General features: G+C 38.3%; 1 protein-coding gene across 1 annotated transcript in view; it reads left to right on the top strand.

Annotated features, from left to right (window-relative positions):
* The first annotated feature begins 541 nt into the window (after window positions 1-541).
* The window catches only part of NT5DC1 (5'-nucleotidase domain containing 1), a 121,609-nt gene continuing 105,556 nt past the window's right edge, over window positions 542-16,594 (top strand). The window contains exons 1-6 of the mRNA XM_056487421.1: window positions 542-783; window positions 2,598-2,689; window positions 4,391-4,462; window positions 6,016-6,122; window positions 7,763-7,842; window positions 11,481-11,562. Of these exons, the coding sequence (XP_056343396.1) occupies window positions 691-783; window positions 2,598-2,689; window positions 4,391-4,462; window positions 6,016-6,122; window positions 7,763-7,842; window positions 11,481-11,562 (526 nt within the window). The 5' untranslated portion in view covers window positions 542-690. The remainder of the gene's footprint in view (window positions 784-2,597; window positions 2,690-4,390; window positions 4,463-6,015; window positions 6,123-7,762; window positions 7,843-11,480; window positions 11,563-16,594) is intronic.

Genomic DNA, 16,594 nt, shown 5'->3' on the forward strand with positions numbered 1-16,594 from the left:
AGGTCCTTCTCCTCAGAGCTGCTCTCTGCTCATTTCCTGACCAGCCTGTACTTGTGCTTGGGATTGTCCTGACCCAGGTGCAGGACCTTGCTCTTGGCTTTGTGGAACTCCACGAGATTTGCACAGTGCCACCTCTCAAGCCTGCCAAGGTCCCACTGGATGGCATCCCTTCCTTCCAGCGAGTCGACTGTAACACCGAGCTCGGTGTCATGGCAAACGTGCAGAGGGTGTACTAAGCAGTGTTTTTCTACTTACACGCGCTAATTGTAATTACCCTTGCGGTCTGTCCCGGCTGCCCTGTCACTAACCAAGGCTGACTCCTGTCCCCCCGCTGCTGCCTGCCCACCAGGTCCTCCCGCTGGCTCTGCCGGACGAGCGGGAAGCCCCGTTCCCACGCCCGCTCGCCCGGAGCCGCGGCGGGAAGCGCGCTTTTCGAACCCGAGCGCTCCGGCACGCCTCCGGCCATCACCCTGCCGTGTCCGCCCTCCCGGCCGGGCTCTCCGCGGGGCTGTGCCGCAGGTGAGGGCGGCCCCGCCGGGCTGGGCGGGCCGGGGCGGGCCGGGGATCCCCGCGGGCCCCGCTCCGCTCTGCCCGGCACGGCTCCGCAGGAAGCGCCGCCCGCGCTCCTTCCTCCTCCCGCCTCTTTCTCCTCCTCCTCCTCCGCCCGCCTGCGGCGGCGGCGGCTCGGCGATGCCGCAGCACTTTTCCCTGGCCGAGTGCGACGTGGTGGGCTTCGACCTGGACCACACGCTCTGCCGGTACCACCTCCCGCAGAGCGCACGGGTGAGTGCGGGCCGAGGGGAGCCGCGGATGGGCCCCGCTCCGCATGCCCCGCCGCAGGCACGGGGGCCGGGACCCTCCGCCGGGGGCAGGAGCCGGGGGCCGGCTGGCTCCGACATCCACGGAAGAGAGGAGAAACGCGGGTGCATCTCTCGCCGGGCGCTTCCTCAGCAGGCCTCTCTGCCCGAGCGGGGGGGACAGCCATGTCTCTCTCCTTCCTTGAAAATGGTTCTTTCCTGGCCGTAGCGGCGCTGAGGAAAAGGTAGAGCCCGCCCGCTAAATCCAGAGATGCTGCAGAGCGAGGAGCCCGCAGCACTTTGGACAGAAGACCTTTGCGAACTTTCTGGTGCTTATAATAAAACGCCGAGTTTAGAGGCACCTCTGACTTAGCCCTGTGCTGTGCCTTCCCGCCCTTGTCACTTTCGTTTTAAAACTCCCTGGTAATCTTACATTGACTCGTCCTTCTCTCTTGACACTGTTCTGGAGCTGTCTTGTGTCACGGATGCTCACGGTGTCTCACTCTCCCCCTTTCTTTGCCTCTATTCACTTACAGTACATTTTGCATTGCACAGGACTCCCACGCTAATTGCAAGATAATTTCAGAATTTAGTATAGAAACAAATGTTTATGAGCTGTCCCATTTATTAATAGGCAATGCATCCTGTGCTGAAAAAGTGAATTGCTTCCCTTAGTTGTGTGTGAGATTAAGTGGAGAGGCATCTTGCTTACAGAAGAGGATTCAACAGTAACAATAAAATGTATGAGCCCTTAAATTTCTAAATGGAAACTGTGTAACACTAGGCTTACCTTCCATATTCTTACCACACACAAGCATGTTCTTGCTGATACAGATTCTGTCTGATGAAGGCAAACATTAGAAAATTGATAACTATAAGCAGTTTTTTAAAAATGCTAACCAACCAATGAACCAAATGGAGAAAAAATTCCCAAAACTTTTACTAAACTTGCTACACTCTTCATCTTTTTACAGGAGACAGAGACAGACTGACACATGCCCATTGCACGCCTCCTTATCTCTTGGAAATAAGAAACACTTTAAAAGATTGACAGGCCCAGCTGAGGATGTAGTTAGTTCTTCAGCACTGGCTTTCATATTTGTCTTTCTCAGATGTTAATCATACTGATTCCAAGAGCATCTGTTGTAATTAACGAAAAAAGGCCAGGGAACAGCTTTAATGAAAGAACCATGAGAAAAAGGGAGCAATCACTATTTTTGGATGGTCTTTAAGGACATGGCAGCATCTCCATAGAGCTTCTTGTAAAACTTTACCAGCACAATACATTAATAAATTGCTGAGTGTCATGCTAGGCCATTTGAACTTTATTCAGTAGTTTCATATTTTCTTCAAAATAAATTCCCTCAAATACTTATAAAATACCCCTAAGGATAAATGTTTATTGGTTTGGAAGCTGCTTGTTGATTTTTGGTAACCATGACATTTTAAATTAAAAAAAAAAAAAAAAAAAAAAAAAAAAAGCAAAGAGGACTGGAGAGGGGGAAATAGTGACTTGTCTTGAAGTACTTACCATCTTGATTTCCTAACAGTCTTGAAGCACAGGGACTGTAAAATAGAATGTTGTAATCTGGGTTATGGTGGGCACATTGCACCAGAACTCTTGTGTGTTTTCCAGACATGACAGAAATAACCTCAGGCAGTATTTCCCGGGGGGGCAGTGGGACAAGGCCCCTAGCTACCTGGTTTGATTTTGCTTAAGAGGCACTAGCACTTGCATCTTGCCACTTTTCAAGGAATTAGTGATTTTGATTTCACTTGCATGTATTTTTTCATTTGTAGCTAATATATGATAGTTTTGCCCAGTATCTGGTAACGGAGAAGGGATATGACGAAGACTTGCTGACTCTAGCTCCAGACAGCTTAGACTTCTGGTGAGTACATTGAAAATAATGTCATTCCTTCATGCTGTAACTTTTACAAAGCTCAGAAAACAGCATCATTTATTAGGCAGTTGGTGTTATAATTGTCAAGCCCAATGGCTAAATCCAAAATTACAGTTTTAAATAGCTGTTCTAAGAAGTATTTGTTATGAGACACTTCTAACATGGTATTTCAAAGAGAGAACTGAGCATCCAGGCTTGCTTTGTCTGTGCTTCCAGCTGTCTGAACACAAGCCTTTTAGAGTCTCTCTCTTATTTTATGTATTTTCTTTGTCTTCTACATTCTATTCAACAGTAACCACCAGATTTTTATCTCAACAGATGTTTTTTTTGTTTGTGTAAGGCAGATTAATCCCAGCAGCCTTCTGAGAAACTGCAGAAAGGGAACATGCCAGGAGGTAGCATTTGGGTGGCAAATCAGATAAATGCAAAAGACACAAACCCAAAAAGATGCAAACCCAAGTTCCTGCTCTGAACTCATTGGTTTCTGAGCAGGAACTTGAACTTGAATCTTGAGCTTTTAACTTTATAAGTTTATTATCTAGACCATGGGGGTGGGGACTTGAAGACCAGTTAATCATGAGATATTTTTAGGAGAAACATATTAATTTTTTAAAAATAATATGTGCATTCTTGTGTAATGGTTTTTACAATTCAATATTTGACTGGAAAATTTCCAATGACATTGATTTCAACTTCCATGTAACAAGCATAATTTGAGGCCTATGATGCAAGAAATCCTTTGTTCAGCTCTAGATATTTTGGGTTTGGTCTCTTATTGAATCAGGAGGTTCCTTACCATGGACCTGGAAGTCCACAGTGCTGGTAACAATTGTGTCATTGCTTCTTGCCCAGGAGTCATTCAGGAAAGGTTGGCATCTGCTTGCTGCCTTCATGGCATATATTCTTCCCTTTGGGTGTCTCACAGAGGATGAAGGTGTCATTACTTCCTGTCTCATTTATTCATTTGTATTCTAACCACTGAACTCTGAATTAATTTTTCAAAGAACCTAAGCAAATGTAGATTCTATTATCTGGAAGATAAAGATCTGTTAGGGAGAGTTAGAAACTCTTGCCAAGTGTCTCCATTGTTGTCAAGTCTTCTTCCCCTTGTTAGTGCTGGCTAGCATGGCAATGCTTCTGCTTCATGTGTTGTTAGCTTGTTGAGTTGCCTCATTTAGAGTCATGGTCTGCCCCTCTTTTCTGTAATAACCGGTGTAATCAATTGAGCAATAGCTAGATAAGTTGCCACAAAAAAAAAAAACCAAAAAAAAACAAAAAAAACCAAAAAAAACCCCAAACCAAACAAAAAAAAAAACCAAAAAAAAAAACCACCTCTGTAATAGAAATTACTTAAATATTACATTTCTTAGTTTTTTATGTTTGGACCTTAAACCTCCAACCAATCTATATAATAGTCTCTAAATTTACTGGACATGGAACTGGGTTTATTTAGTAGGATTTTGCTATGTAAGGAAAATCCAGTCCTCATTGTAATAATATGCACTTTCTTACAGAAAACATTGTTCAGACATGGAAGTATTTGAAGGGTTATGACTTGTTTGGTTTTCTGTAGCATCATAGCTACAGAAGCACCATAGTTGCTGTAACTGTGTATCACTGGTAGATAAGAAGACAGTCCTCTGAAAGCCTTAATATTTTGTTTCTTCCTTAAAATTAATTTACTCTTAGTTGCAAAGGCTTGGTGTTGGACATTGAAGAAGGAAACTTCCTGAAACTTGCAGAAGATGGAACAGTTTTAAGGTAATATTGACAATAACTCTATATTGTCAAATGTAAGTTGTATTGTTAAATACACTAACATCCCCTAACTATCCCCTTCCTAAATACCATCTCTCAATTTTATAAAAATTTAAAATACTTATTTCAGCATGCATTCCTTTATTAGATGTAAAAGTTTAAATTACTCTTTGGTAATGTGGTGCTCAGTTTCTCTTTATGTTATGTATGGAATATTTTGGTAATATTTTGATGTTAGCTAGTAGTAAATAGTATCTGATTTTTAATGAGATATGAGACTCTGAGGACACATTGATCTTGAAAGTGAATTTGTATTTTTAGTGGCTACTGATGTATTCTTTGTCCAGTTCTGCTAAAATCCTGGGTAAGGTTTTTTTTGGATTGAGAGTAACCTGGCTTGGGAGGCAGTACTAATGACTAATACTAATGACTGGAATGGCTGTTATCTTTGTGCCATAGACATTCTAAATTCTGCAAGTTTACAACATATAATTTAAACATCCTGAGATAAATTAAACACAGATACGTGCAGTTTTGGAATTCTGAGGGGTTTCTGCTTAAAAGTTGTTTGGCTTTCAGTCATCACTTTCAGTAAATCCTTAGTTCTTCTTTGTTTCCTTCCTTTTGTTTTTCTTTTCTTTTTTTTTTTTTTTTTTAGTATAGAAGACTGCTATTTTGAATCAAAAGTCTGAAAAGTAAATTTATCTGAACTATATCAGTCCTAGTCCCATTTTTCCCTAATTTTGTTCCAAAATGAAAATCTGTATGTAATTCAGAATGCAAGACAGACTCCACTTTTTTTTTTTTTTTTTTTTTTTTTTTAATAGCATGTGGGAAAAGGAGCTTGAAGATGCTAAGGAAGATCAGATCTCATTAAAAAAAGAAGGAAATACTTTTGATTCATTGCTGTGTATCCCAAAATTCATTAAATAGCATGAATTTTGGAGTACTAAATGCAGAATTCAAGATTACAGGGTATACCTCATTAAAGGGAAGAATGGTACAGGATTATCTCTCCTGGCATTGCCTGCATTTGCTTCAAAATGGGACCCAATTTGATGGTCCAAGTAGTTAATTTTTATGCCTAAAAAGGCTTGTGTGTACTTATGTATTAAAAAGCTGCTTTCAGGGCTCAAACTAGCACTTTTCCATGGTTCTGCCCTGCATTCTGTAGGCTTCAGAGTGATGTATAGGCTTTCTGCACTGTGCTTTATTGTGCAGTGTATATTGATAGCTCAAGGGTAGCGAGTGTCCTCACACAATTGAAAACATTCGAGCAATACAGAGTGATTGTGTTAGCAGGTGAGGCACAGTAGCTGTGCCCCCAGCCAACCAAACCTTTGTGTAGTAAGGCCTTTATCGTGAACTGGAATGTATGTGAGAAAAGCTTAGTAGGTCCTGGGAAACTTCTAAGCTATAAAGAGAGTCAGTTTTGATCAGCTTGCATGCACTGTAATGCAGTTGCAGTGTGTTACTTTGCACAAGTAGTAATCTGGATGTTTTCAACTCTTTTCTCTTTTGTTTTTTGTTTATAAACAACTTAATGCATCGAGTAGGGCAAGCCATGGTACAAAGAGCATGACATTCGAAGAGATCCTGGAGATCTATGGAAGGAAGGAGTGGAAGCATTTTAATACAGTCAGTGGAATGGTTTCACGCACAGGTAGCTATGCTTTAGCATCTCCTCTTCTTTGAAATTGCTCTGGTCCTTCCAGTGCCTCACAGTATGAGTTCTTAACACAGATATGTAAAAATACTTGAACTGGAAATTACTGGAACAGGTAAATGTATTGGGGAGGCTTGGTTTTTATGTGTTTTTAACTTCTAGTATACTGAAATTCACCTTAAATTTATTTAATGGTATTTATTTTATGGTAAGACAAATGAGTTGACATTATAGGCATGTTTTGGTTGTAGTGGTGGGCACAGTGTCTCTTGATGAAGTAGACTTATACTAGCAGTATCATAATTTAACCCCAGCCAGCAACTGAGGACCGTACAGCTGCTCATTCACTGCCACCCTGCCCAGGCCCAGTGGTGAAGAGAATCAGAAAGAATGGTAAATCTCATGGGTTGAGAACAATTTATAATTGAAATGAAATGTTATAATAATAAATATACTAATTATGCTAATAATCATTATTGTAATGGTAAGGAGACAGAGCCTCAGAACCCAAGAGGGGCAAATGATGCACAATACAATTGCTCAATACCTGCTGACTGACAGCCTATCTCATTTAGGACAAATCTGAAATTTTTCTTAATTGTTGATTTATTGCCGCCAGTCCTGTTCCTGGAGGTCTAGGTGCAGGTGCAAAGAACAAAGCAGGTCTAGAAACAAAGCTTCTCCCCTTGCATTTGCAGTTTCTGTGTTTAAGATGGGAGTCACCCTGAAGGAGCTGTGGCTAGGTTTGCTTTCTTGCCCTGTGTTTCTGTTTTACTTTGATCTTGGCTGTTGGGAGTAGCACACAGGAAGTGCTCACTTAAGGTGCATTTTGTTATGTAATGGAGATACTTTCCTTGAGATTTTGCTGACTGAAAATGCAGTGCTTATTGTGAGCTGCAGGTAATGTTTTGCAAAACAGAGGAAGAGAGGTTTCCTTTGGTCATATAGGAAATGTGCTTTTGTTTTTCACTGAAACGTGCACTTGGTCTCTGTTGTTGTTCTTGAATATACCTAAGAGAAAGCACAGACAAGATAATGAAAAATAATCACTGGTTAAGTAATTTCACTCCTTGAAGAGAGTTGTTGAGTGTGATCGTAGTCTGGGGTGACATTTGCACCCTCCTGATTCAGTTCTCTTTTGGGGTCTGATGTAATAATGTAATAAAAGGGCTGAAGCACTGTCCACAGCATGTTTGTTCAAAGGACATGACTGTGTCAGACCTGTCCAAATGTCTCTGGACTTCTTAAACACTTTTCTTTTGTTTTCACAATAGAGAAATAGAAATTTTGGAAGAGTTAAAAGATATTGTCCTGAATTAAACCTCATGGTTCTCCCCTTTTTCTTTTACTTGAGCTTTTAGAATCTTAAAATGTCTTACTAAAATCTCACCGCTTCCATGTAGGTAAACAACTTTTAGTTGCCATTTATGACAATCAGAAGTTTGCCTTTGTTAACAAAAGTTGGGAAACAGATAATGCTTATTACCAGTAAAATCCAAGGAGGAGCTTTTATTTTTATTATTATTATCATTATCATCATCATCATTATTATTATTATCATTATTATGTAATTTTTATTTATGATTAAAGTATTCAATACAGGGATGTTTAAAGTATATTTTTAATTTTTTTTCCAGCCAAATACTATTTGTATGATAATTATTTTGATCTGCCAGGAGCTCTCTTGTGTGCAAGGGTGGTGGACAGCTTAGATCAGGTAAGAACTGGATTGTTTGAAAATTATGTATTGCATTATCGTTTTCTTCCACCACCATATCTCTTGTATGCATTATTAAATGCATACAAATTGAGTATTGAACAGCATCAAAGTCTTCTTCTCATTTGGACTCTTCCATATTGCACTTACTGTAGTGAAGTCATCTCTGAAGATAATTGTGAGCTACATAGCATGTTCAAAATAGAAGTACTTCCACCAGAGGGCACAAATAACTAGGATACTAATGGAAACGTGCTGTTTCCTCAAGTTTACCCTGTGGTATGCACAGTGGAGTTCTTAAAGTCTCCTTTAACTGTGCTTGATTGTACTTGAAATAAATATAATGTAAGTTTTCTGAATTACACAATTTGTTAATTTGCAAGCTGTTAAAGAGTGAATAAAGCTTAATTTCATCCTTTTTAAAGCTTGTTTTTGTCCTAAATATATTGATCTGTGTACCCAGATATAAATATACCTCTGGCATAGTATCTTTTTTTTTTTTTTTCCTCTGCTAAACAGTAAAATAAATTCTTAAGGTGGAAAATACAGTTGCTTGAATATTTTTCAGTGCTTTTTAGATAGATATAGTGTCCTAAATGCTACCTTTGAAATTTGATGATAATTGTTTTGTTGTGTAGAAGAAGGTTTGAATGTTTAACTTGCATGCAGCTGGAGGTAGGAGAGGGATCTTCTCATAGAGTACCTGTGTTGGTGTCTAAAAAGTACTGGGGTAGTTTTCTGGGCAGAGGTACCAAAGTGCTTCTGGCCTGAAAATTGTCAAGACTTAACCTTGTCTGTGGAGTGAAAGTCCGACATGTGAGATGAGTATCTGGGGTCTCTTTGCATGTTAGATGACTTGGTGCTTTAGCCTTCACTCCAAAATAGCATGCTGAGTAGATTGCTGCCTAAGTCCAAGTGCTGCATGAAGAGTTTGCTAAAACTAGCTTATCAGGGAAGCATGGAGGACAGGTGCTCAGTAAGACTCTTAATTTTCTGCCTGATTAATCTCCTTCCCCTAAGCTGTTCACAGCTTAGAAACCTGTTGCAGTTGTGACACCTGTGTTGTGTTTACTTTATATTTAATTTAGACTCAGCACAAATCACCTACTTACCAAGAGAGAAAGCACATCATAGCATGTGTGTAATAAGCTTTCACATCCAGTTACTAGTCCACAGGCTGGAGCACTGACCCGGGGTCAGTGCTATCTTCAGCCAGAGGGAATTAAACATGTGCCATTTCTCCAGTGAGCCATGAGAAGTGGGTCATGCACCCTCTTTATCTCCTAGCAGTTCTCAAGTATTTTACTGGATGTCAGCCCTGTTTCAACAGGAGGGCTGCAGTAATTCCCTGAAAGGTTAGCATCAGCCACTTGAGAAAGATGCAAGGCAGGAGGTGGTCAGCCTCTCCAGCCCAGAGCTCATGCCTGCAAAATGCTGCATCCTGAGGATAGAAACCATCACATTTCCTTCTTCCACATTCCTAAAAGAAAGTAGAGCCTTTTGTGTCCTGTTCTGTGTGCCTGCTTTCAAAGTGCTATTTTCTTACCATTTCCAGACAACATTCTAGCTTCAGGAAAGCTTTCTACTGGAAGCAGATGTGAGAACTACTATGTTTGGATTCAAAATGGGTTTAGACATGAGCTGGATGCTAGACTACCCTGCACTGTTAAAAATGTATCTGTTTTTGCTGTTTCCAGAACCAGAACTCTTACGTGTTTTCAAAGCATGGGAGCTTCTTAATGTTTTTAATCTGCACACTGATGAGCTAAACAAAACATTGCTTTGTCTTGATGGTTCAGCAAATAAAATCACATTTTGTAATCACACCAAAATAATGATGGACTGGATGGCCATGCATACAGTATTCTCTCTGCTTTTTGGAATCAGTCAGTTTTCCTTTACAGCTTGTATGCAATGGCTGAAGATTTGCAATAAATAAAGTTTTTTTAGTCTCCTCTGAGTTCAAATGTTTCAAAGGAATTATACCCAGTTCTAAACTAGTATCTACCTGTCCTCTAAAGAGCACTCTGAGGAACTTCTGGTTCAATTCACTGATTTATTATTTTTTAAGAGAAACAAGCAAAAACTCCAAACGAAAGGCTAAGCCAGCCACATGGAGTGTGAGGAGAGAAGACAGTTGAATCTCTGTCTTGAGAAGAATGCTAACTTAGGCTACTTGCATTGCCACTAGACTGAGGGTATCTCCTCTACATAGCTTTGAATAGTCAAGCTTGGTTAGCATCATTGGCTAGCTGAAGCTGACCTGTGAAACGTTTTCTTTATGTATTTCTGTAGCTGTTTGCTATAGGAATGGATTAAAAAATAAAAACTAGTGAAAGCCACAGTGCCATATCTTTCCTGCTCTTAACCTGTAGAGCTGATGGATGATAAGCAGACTGTGCTTGTCAATTATGCACAAAAGACCTTGTTTGTGTGACTTGCTGATTGTGAAAGTAAAGGCAGGCTGTTCTCTGGAAGCCTCCATGGCAGGTTTGGCCTGAAATAGCAGTTTACTTCAGTATATATAAGCTACATGTTTTAGGTTTTTGTTTCACAACGATAAGAGTTTGAGCTTGGAGTTCTTTTCAGTTTCTGAATGTTCCCCTCTCTACGATATGTTTTATGCTCATAAAATGGCTTATTATCCAGGTATCAGTGCAGGTATCAATACACAGAGGGCAGCAGTGCCTTGAAACTGCTAACAGTTGCCTTGAAATATATCCTGATGTGGATATGGAAGGACTGTAACAGCATTACAGAAATACTTTCCATGACACATAAACTCAAAGAATATACCACCTGCTTTACTGCTGCCAAGTTACTGTGTAACTGAGCACTTCTTAAGGGCTCTGTAGCTAATCTTCTGCTCTGTAATACTGGCTAGCAGTGTAATTGCATCTGTTTCATTCATCACTACAAAATTTGTGGTGCTTGAGGGTGCTGTGGGGCTCAGCTGGTTGAGGTTTTCCTCTGCTGTGTGAGAGGCAGAAGGGGAAGCTGAGGTCAACTGGAGCTCTGCCGTGCCTGGGAAGCTTTCTAGGAATAGCGAGAGACTGTTCACAATTGTGGATCACCTTCCCCTGTCCTGCCAGAGCTAGGGTTTGGCAGTCTTTGGAGCACAATGCCACTAAGTGCTGTTCAGCCAGGCTTCTGGATGAGTATTTTATACCATTTTTGGGGTAGGGCCCTTGGCAGAAGGGCATCACCTCTAAATTATAGCAAAGGGATTTGCCGGTTCCTAAGGTGGAAGGTGATATGAATGCCAGGCTGTGGATAATGTCAATATGCTAATTAAGTTCAGTATCTGCAGCCGTAGGCACTTCTTTTTCCCAAATGTCAGTGGATGGGATGCTCATGCTGTAAGTTGCTGTTCTATCTGATACTTTTTTTTGCTGTAATGTATTACAGTTCCTCACAAATACTAAGCATTTCTCCTTTTCCTTTCCTTCTCCCATCATAACCTTCTAAGAGGGGCATAACTTGTCTGCAGTTATCCAAAGTTAATCTGGGTACTACTGAATCCTGATGTCCTGAATCCTACTGTCTTAAGATTGTCTTATTCCATATAATTTTGTTAATTCATGGCTTGTAATAGCTGATACTTGATATAATGACTAGGTTCCTTTTGACACTTACAGCATGATGGTCAGAAAAAATATGACTTCTGGAAGGACATGGTGGCTGCTATCCAACATAATTATAAAATATCAGCTTTTAAAGGTAAGTGGGTTCACTGAAGACTCTGAAAATATTACATGTGCTTGCCATAGCAAGTATGTTTGAAGTACATGTAGACTACTCACCACAGCTTTTATTTTTCAATTTTGTAAATAGTTGTATAGTAAACACATGTTTTTCCTGGAATAAAACATTTTTATCCTAACTATTTTTTTTATTTCACTGTTTTGATATCTTGAATAACATTTCTGATGTGCTATTTCACTCAGTATTTCAATTTTATTGCTATTTAAAATAATTTCAGAAGGAACATTTGTTTCTTATCGTGACTGATGTGGTAATGTGGACATCCTTGAACTGTGTTTTGAATCTATTCCTTATGATCTTTAAATGATATATAAAATCGGACATTAAGTGGGGAAAGAAATTCAAGTGCTGACTAATATTTGTTGGTTTTCTTAAGTGCTCTAGTTTTGATTAGAATTCCTCATGTAGTATTGACACAATACAGAGGTTTTGAACTTCATAACGTTTGCAGAGGGCCATTTTTTAATAACAGTGTTTCTCCACCCAAACCAAACATTATAATACTGTAATATAAATTATAATTGGAAAACATCTTGGATACTGTTCAGCAAGAATTTTTCTTTCCTTTACAGACCTTACTTCAGAGTTACATTCAGGCATATAAAATAATAAGTTGATAATAAAGGCTAACCATTGTGTGTGCATGCAGTTAATTGAAATTGTTTTAACAATATTTATTGTAAAACATTTATATGCAGCTCAGTTCTGAATTCTGAACTACAATTAGAATTACCTTAGTTGATCCAACACTCACTAGACACAGGTGTAGATTACAATCCAGATTATATGCACTGCTTAAACATTGTAATACAAGAAAGTGATATGCTCTGTCATGCATCACTTTGAAAGGTTTCATAGTAGTTTTACTTTCCATTTAATAACGTGGTCCAGTAGCTAAAGCACTGGACAGGGAGTCAGAAGAACCTGAGATAGTTTCTTCCTGTATCACTTACCAGTGATTTTCCCATGGAGCATCTCTTTTTGCTTCAGTCCCTCTGTGACACACGAAGAAGGCTACTAATCTTCTATCGCTGCTGACAAAGTGATTTATTTTTCTCAATTTGACATCTCATATAACTTCTTGAGGAAGCTCTCAAACCTGGATCCCACCATCTACATACCAGGAAGCCCCAGTGTCTTTCATAGCCCAGAATCTGGCCTGAAAACTGCTTAACTTTTGACTTGACTCCATGTCTTTTAGAGGATTTAACCCTTCAGAGAAAAGCAGTGCTCATTAACAGTTAGGCAAGGTAAAATTTCAAAAGCAAACTTATTAAGTGATCAGTTGGGGCGACACAGAGTTCCCACTTTGAAATGCTGTCTTAGCTATGCCATTGTCAGTGGTGGAGCAGAACGACTGACCACTTTACTTTTTGAAATCCACTGAATGTTTGCAGTTCACTTTGATTTGTTGTCAGTATGCCCTTGTGTCTCTATGTCCCTTCTCTTTTTCACAGGATTTTTTTGATCATAATCAGGTGTCTGATGGATTTTGCTTTTCATTGTCTTAGCTATGGTAATTGCCTTAGATAATTGCCCTATGATATTTTTTTTGGATGGCTCGTTCAGATAGGCATGATTGTCTTGACTTAGCTTGATGAAGGGTATTAACCCACTCTTCTCCTTGTAAAGAAGTGAAGAATTGAGCTTTGCAAAAGGAAAGTAAAGGGGTTCCCAAGTAGTCTTGTGTTATTTTAGACATTTTGTTGTGAAAAATAACTCAAAAAAAAAAAAAAAAAAAAAAAAAAAGAAAAAGAAAAAGAAAATCAATGAAATACTATCAGAAAAGCATTGTGTCAGATAGCAATGAACACAGATATTTGCAGTGTGGTAATTTCTTACCTAATAATACCTGCGATAGAGCTCTCTGCAATCAGTATTCCAGCTGAGCATTATATTACTTGAGAGTCCATTTTATTCTCAATACTTTATTCTTATTACTGGAATATTTTGTGACTGTAAGGTGATTAACATTGGACTATGTTGAATTTAGTGGATGTTTTATAGGTAGTAAAGAGCAGTTTAAAAGAAAACATAATGGGGCTATGTATTTTACACTATTAAGCTATGTGGACGTATTATGGAAACAAAATGTGCTCTTCAGAGGACTAATAAGAGCTTGAAGTATTAATTATTATAATATATATTTTTATATCGATATATATATAGATATAGATATACATATAATATATATGTATAATTATTTCCTTGTGAAAAATTTCAGATTTGATGATTTTTTTGTACAGAAAAATCAATAGCTTTTTTAGGGGAATGTTGCCAAATTTAACTTCTTAAAGCAGAATTTGTTAAATTTCTTATCTTAAAGGCTACTTTCTGTCTCCTGAAGGCTTACCTTTCTCTGTAACTTTACTGACACTTCTGGAAACTGTAGCATCTGTGGTTATATAGTTAAAACTATATATTTGTAATATTTTCAATCAGTTTTTAAGTTTATATTTTATTTTGGAAGTGAAAAATCATGGCTGATATGGCAGCAGACTTCATAAATTGCCTATAACAAGACTTGTTAGGATACATGTTTTTGAACACAATTTATTGTCTTGGAAGAAGAGAATGAATTTAGACGTCTGTGGTATGTATGTTTTATCTTTAATACACAACTTTAGACATAAGGAAAAAAAAGCAAAAATGCTTTTCTGGCCAAAAGAAAAACAATCTTGTGCAAAATGTTAGTAGTTCCTAATGTTGATGTAGCAGTGATGAGATATCTTTATTTGTCTTAATTGTGAAAACTGCACCAAAGAAGCAAGTGAAAAGTAAATTTGTGACATTTCTTTGTTGTGCCTTCCAACTAAATATAGAAGGGATTTTTTGAGTTCTTCATGCTTTTGATCACATCAGGCTTCAGAAATTTCAGTACTTCTTTGGAAGTGACTGTACTACTACAGGCTCTTGAGTTTTCATTTGAATCTCATGTTGGATTTTCTTTCCTTTAATATCCAAGATCCAGAAGAATAGTGTTTGTGGAAGGGCTTCATCTTTAGACAGGTTGTGGAGAAAACATTAAAAAACAAACTTAAAAAATCTTACAGACCTTCTCAAGGTCCCCTCTAGACTTAAAATGCAGTGCTAAAATCAAAGTTGTGCTTTTGTCACAATTTGCTGTATCATCTCTAGCTTTTCAGTTTTAAGAATTGCTTTCCTAGTGATGTAATATCTGAGCAATTATGAAAAGAGTTTGAAAACCAGGCATGAGGTTCCAAGCTGTAGACTTATTTGAAGTCCCATATGTTTGAGGAACAAAGACGTAAAGGACAAATCCTTATTTAAAGTGGATGGAATGGATGAAATGGATGAATGGATGATGGATGGATGGATGGATGGATGGATGGATGGATGGATGGATGGATGGATGGATGGATAAGGGTTAGTGAACTATGCTTTTAAGAATGCTGCCCAGCCCAGTTTCTTCTAAGTTCATTAGAATCACAGGGCAATGTGGTCCTGAGCTGCTGAGCACCAAGCATCTCCAACAATTTAGAACGTGCTTTGGCATACATTTCATATGTAAAGCAATTAACTTGAAGCCTACTACTTAGTAATACTTTCCTGCTCCCATATTTGTCCCTCTATTTGTTTCTGAAACATAAGTTCCAAGTTGGTAGAGTGGATAGGCAGCAGGACATGCTATGTTTAAATACGGGGAAGTACTGTTGAACTAATGTTCATTTATTATTTTACTGAACTATAGCCTGAACCACAGGTTTCTTTATCCAGCAGCACTTAAAAAGAGGAAGAAAAAAAATTATTCAACTTACTTTCATGGTAGGTCTCTACAGATTCCAAAACGTTATATAGTTTTGCTAATGATGGGTCAACCATCAAGCAAAAGGTATCCTAGCTTTTTTATTAATCCTGTTGTATTATCAAGTATTTAGGATATTGTTGATTTTAAATGTACACAACATAACAAGCCTCGTGTTCTGCTTTCATGAAGAAATGGTAATATAAAATATTTAAACTTAGGCCTACATACTTTAGGTGCAAGTGATTAAAAGCTTCTGTTTAAACAAAAAAAAAAAAGGTAACTACAGTAGTTTTAAGAGTTCATAAGGTTTTGATGTATATGATACTTTTAAAGCACACGAATGGCAACTGCCACTGGAAGAAATGTGTGATCCAGCTGTTAAGGTCTTATAATTCATAAGCCAACTTTTCGTAGTAGCATAAAAAATTTATGAAATTTTTTATGAAAGTTTTTGTGAGACATGTTTGTGTAGTAAATATGGTTATGTCTACTGACTAATTACTGCCACCATCTGATAAATTTACCAAATAAATAAAATATATTCCTCACACTATTGTACTTTAAAGGAGTGAACTGTTCAGGAAAAATCAGGGCAAGGATTCTCTCCAGTTTTGGTGTGGTAAAGCTGATCAGTTTTTGCAAGTGTCTGTTTGCTTGTGAAGATATGTTTTTAAGATTTGGATTTGGTCAATGTTGTTTTATAGTACTCTGAATGTTACAGAATGTTAGATTTAAAACTGTTGAACTAGTTTGTAGCATCAATTTGCGTTAAAGAAAGCCAAGTGGATTTTGAGGCTTCAAATCTGGTTGCTTTTTCATATTGTGAAACTTTAGATCTTCGGTAACATGTAATAATTTATAAATGTTCTCTTTCTCCAAGGTAGTTATTAATTAATAAGAACAGTACAACTAAATGAAAACTGTGATTATGATGTGTATTCTGTTTGAGTTGTCGTTCTTGTCTCCTGTTAGATAGCTTAAAGATGAAGCTGGATGTAGAATGTTCCTGAAGTGTATTGTCCAGCTTTTGAGGAGACTGTGGTGTATTTGAGACCATTTACTTGGACTAAAATGCCTTCAGTTAATGAAGTACGATCTAGCGTCCTTTATTGTGTTATGAGGTGTGATAGTTAGAAATTCTGATTTTCCTTACCAAAAAAAAAAAGAAAAAAGGACAGAGACTGGTGCATTATATTAATTCATAAAATGTTTATTTTG

The sequence above is a fragment of the Oenanthe melanoleuca genome, chromosome 3, assembly GCF_029582105.1.
Source record: "Oenanthe melanoleuca isolate GR-GAL-2019-014 chromosome 3, OMel1.0, whole genome shotgun sequence".
NCBI lineage: Eukaryota > Metazoa > Chordata > Aves > Passeriformes > Muscicapidae > Oenanthe > Oenanthe melanoleuca.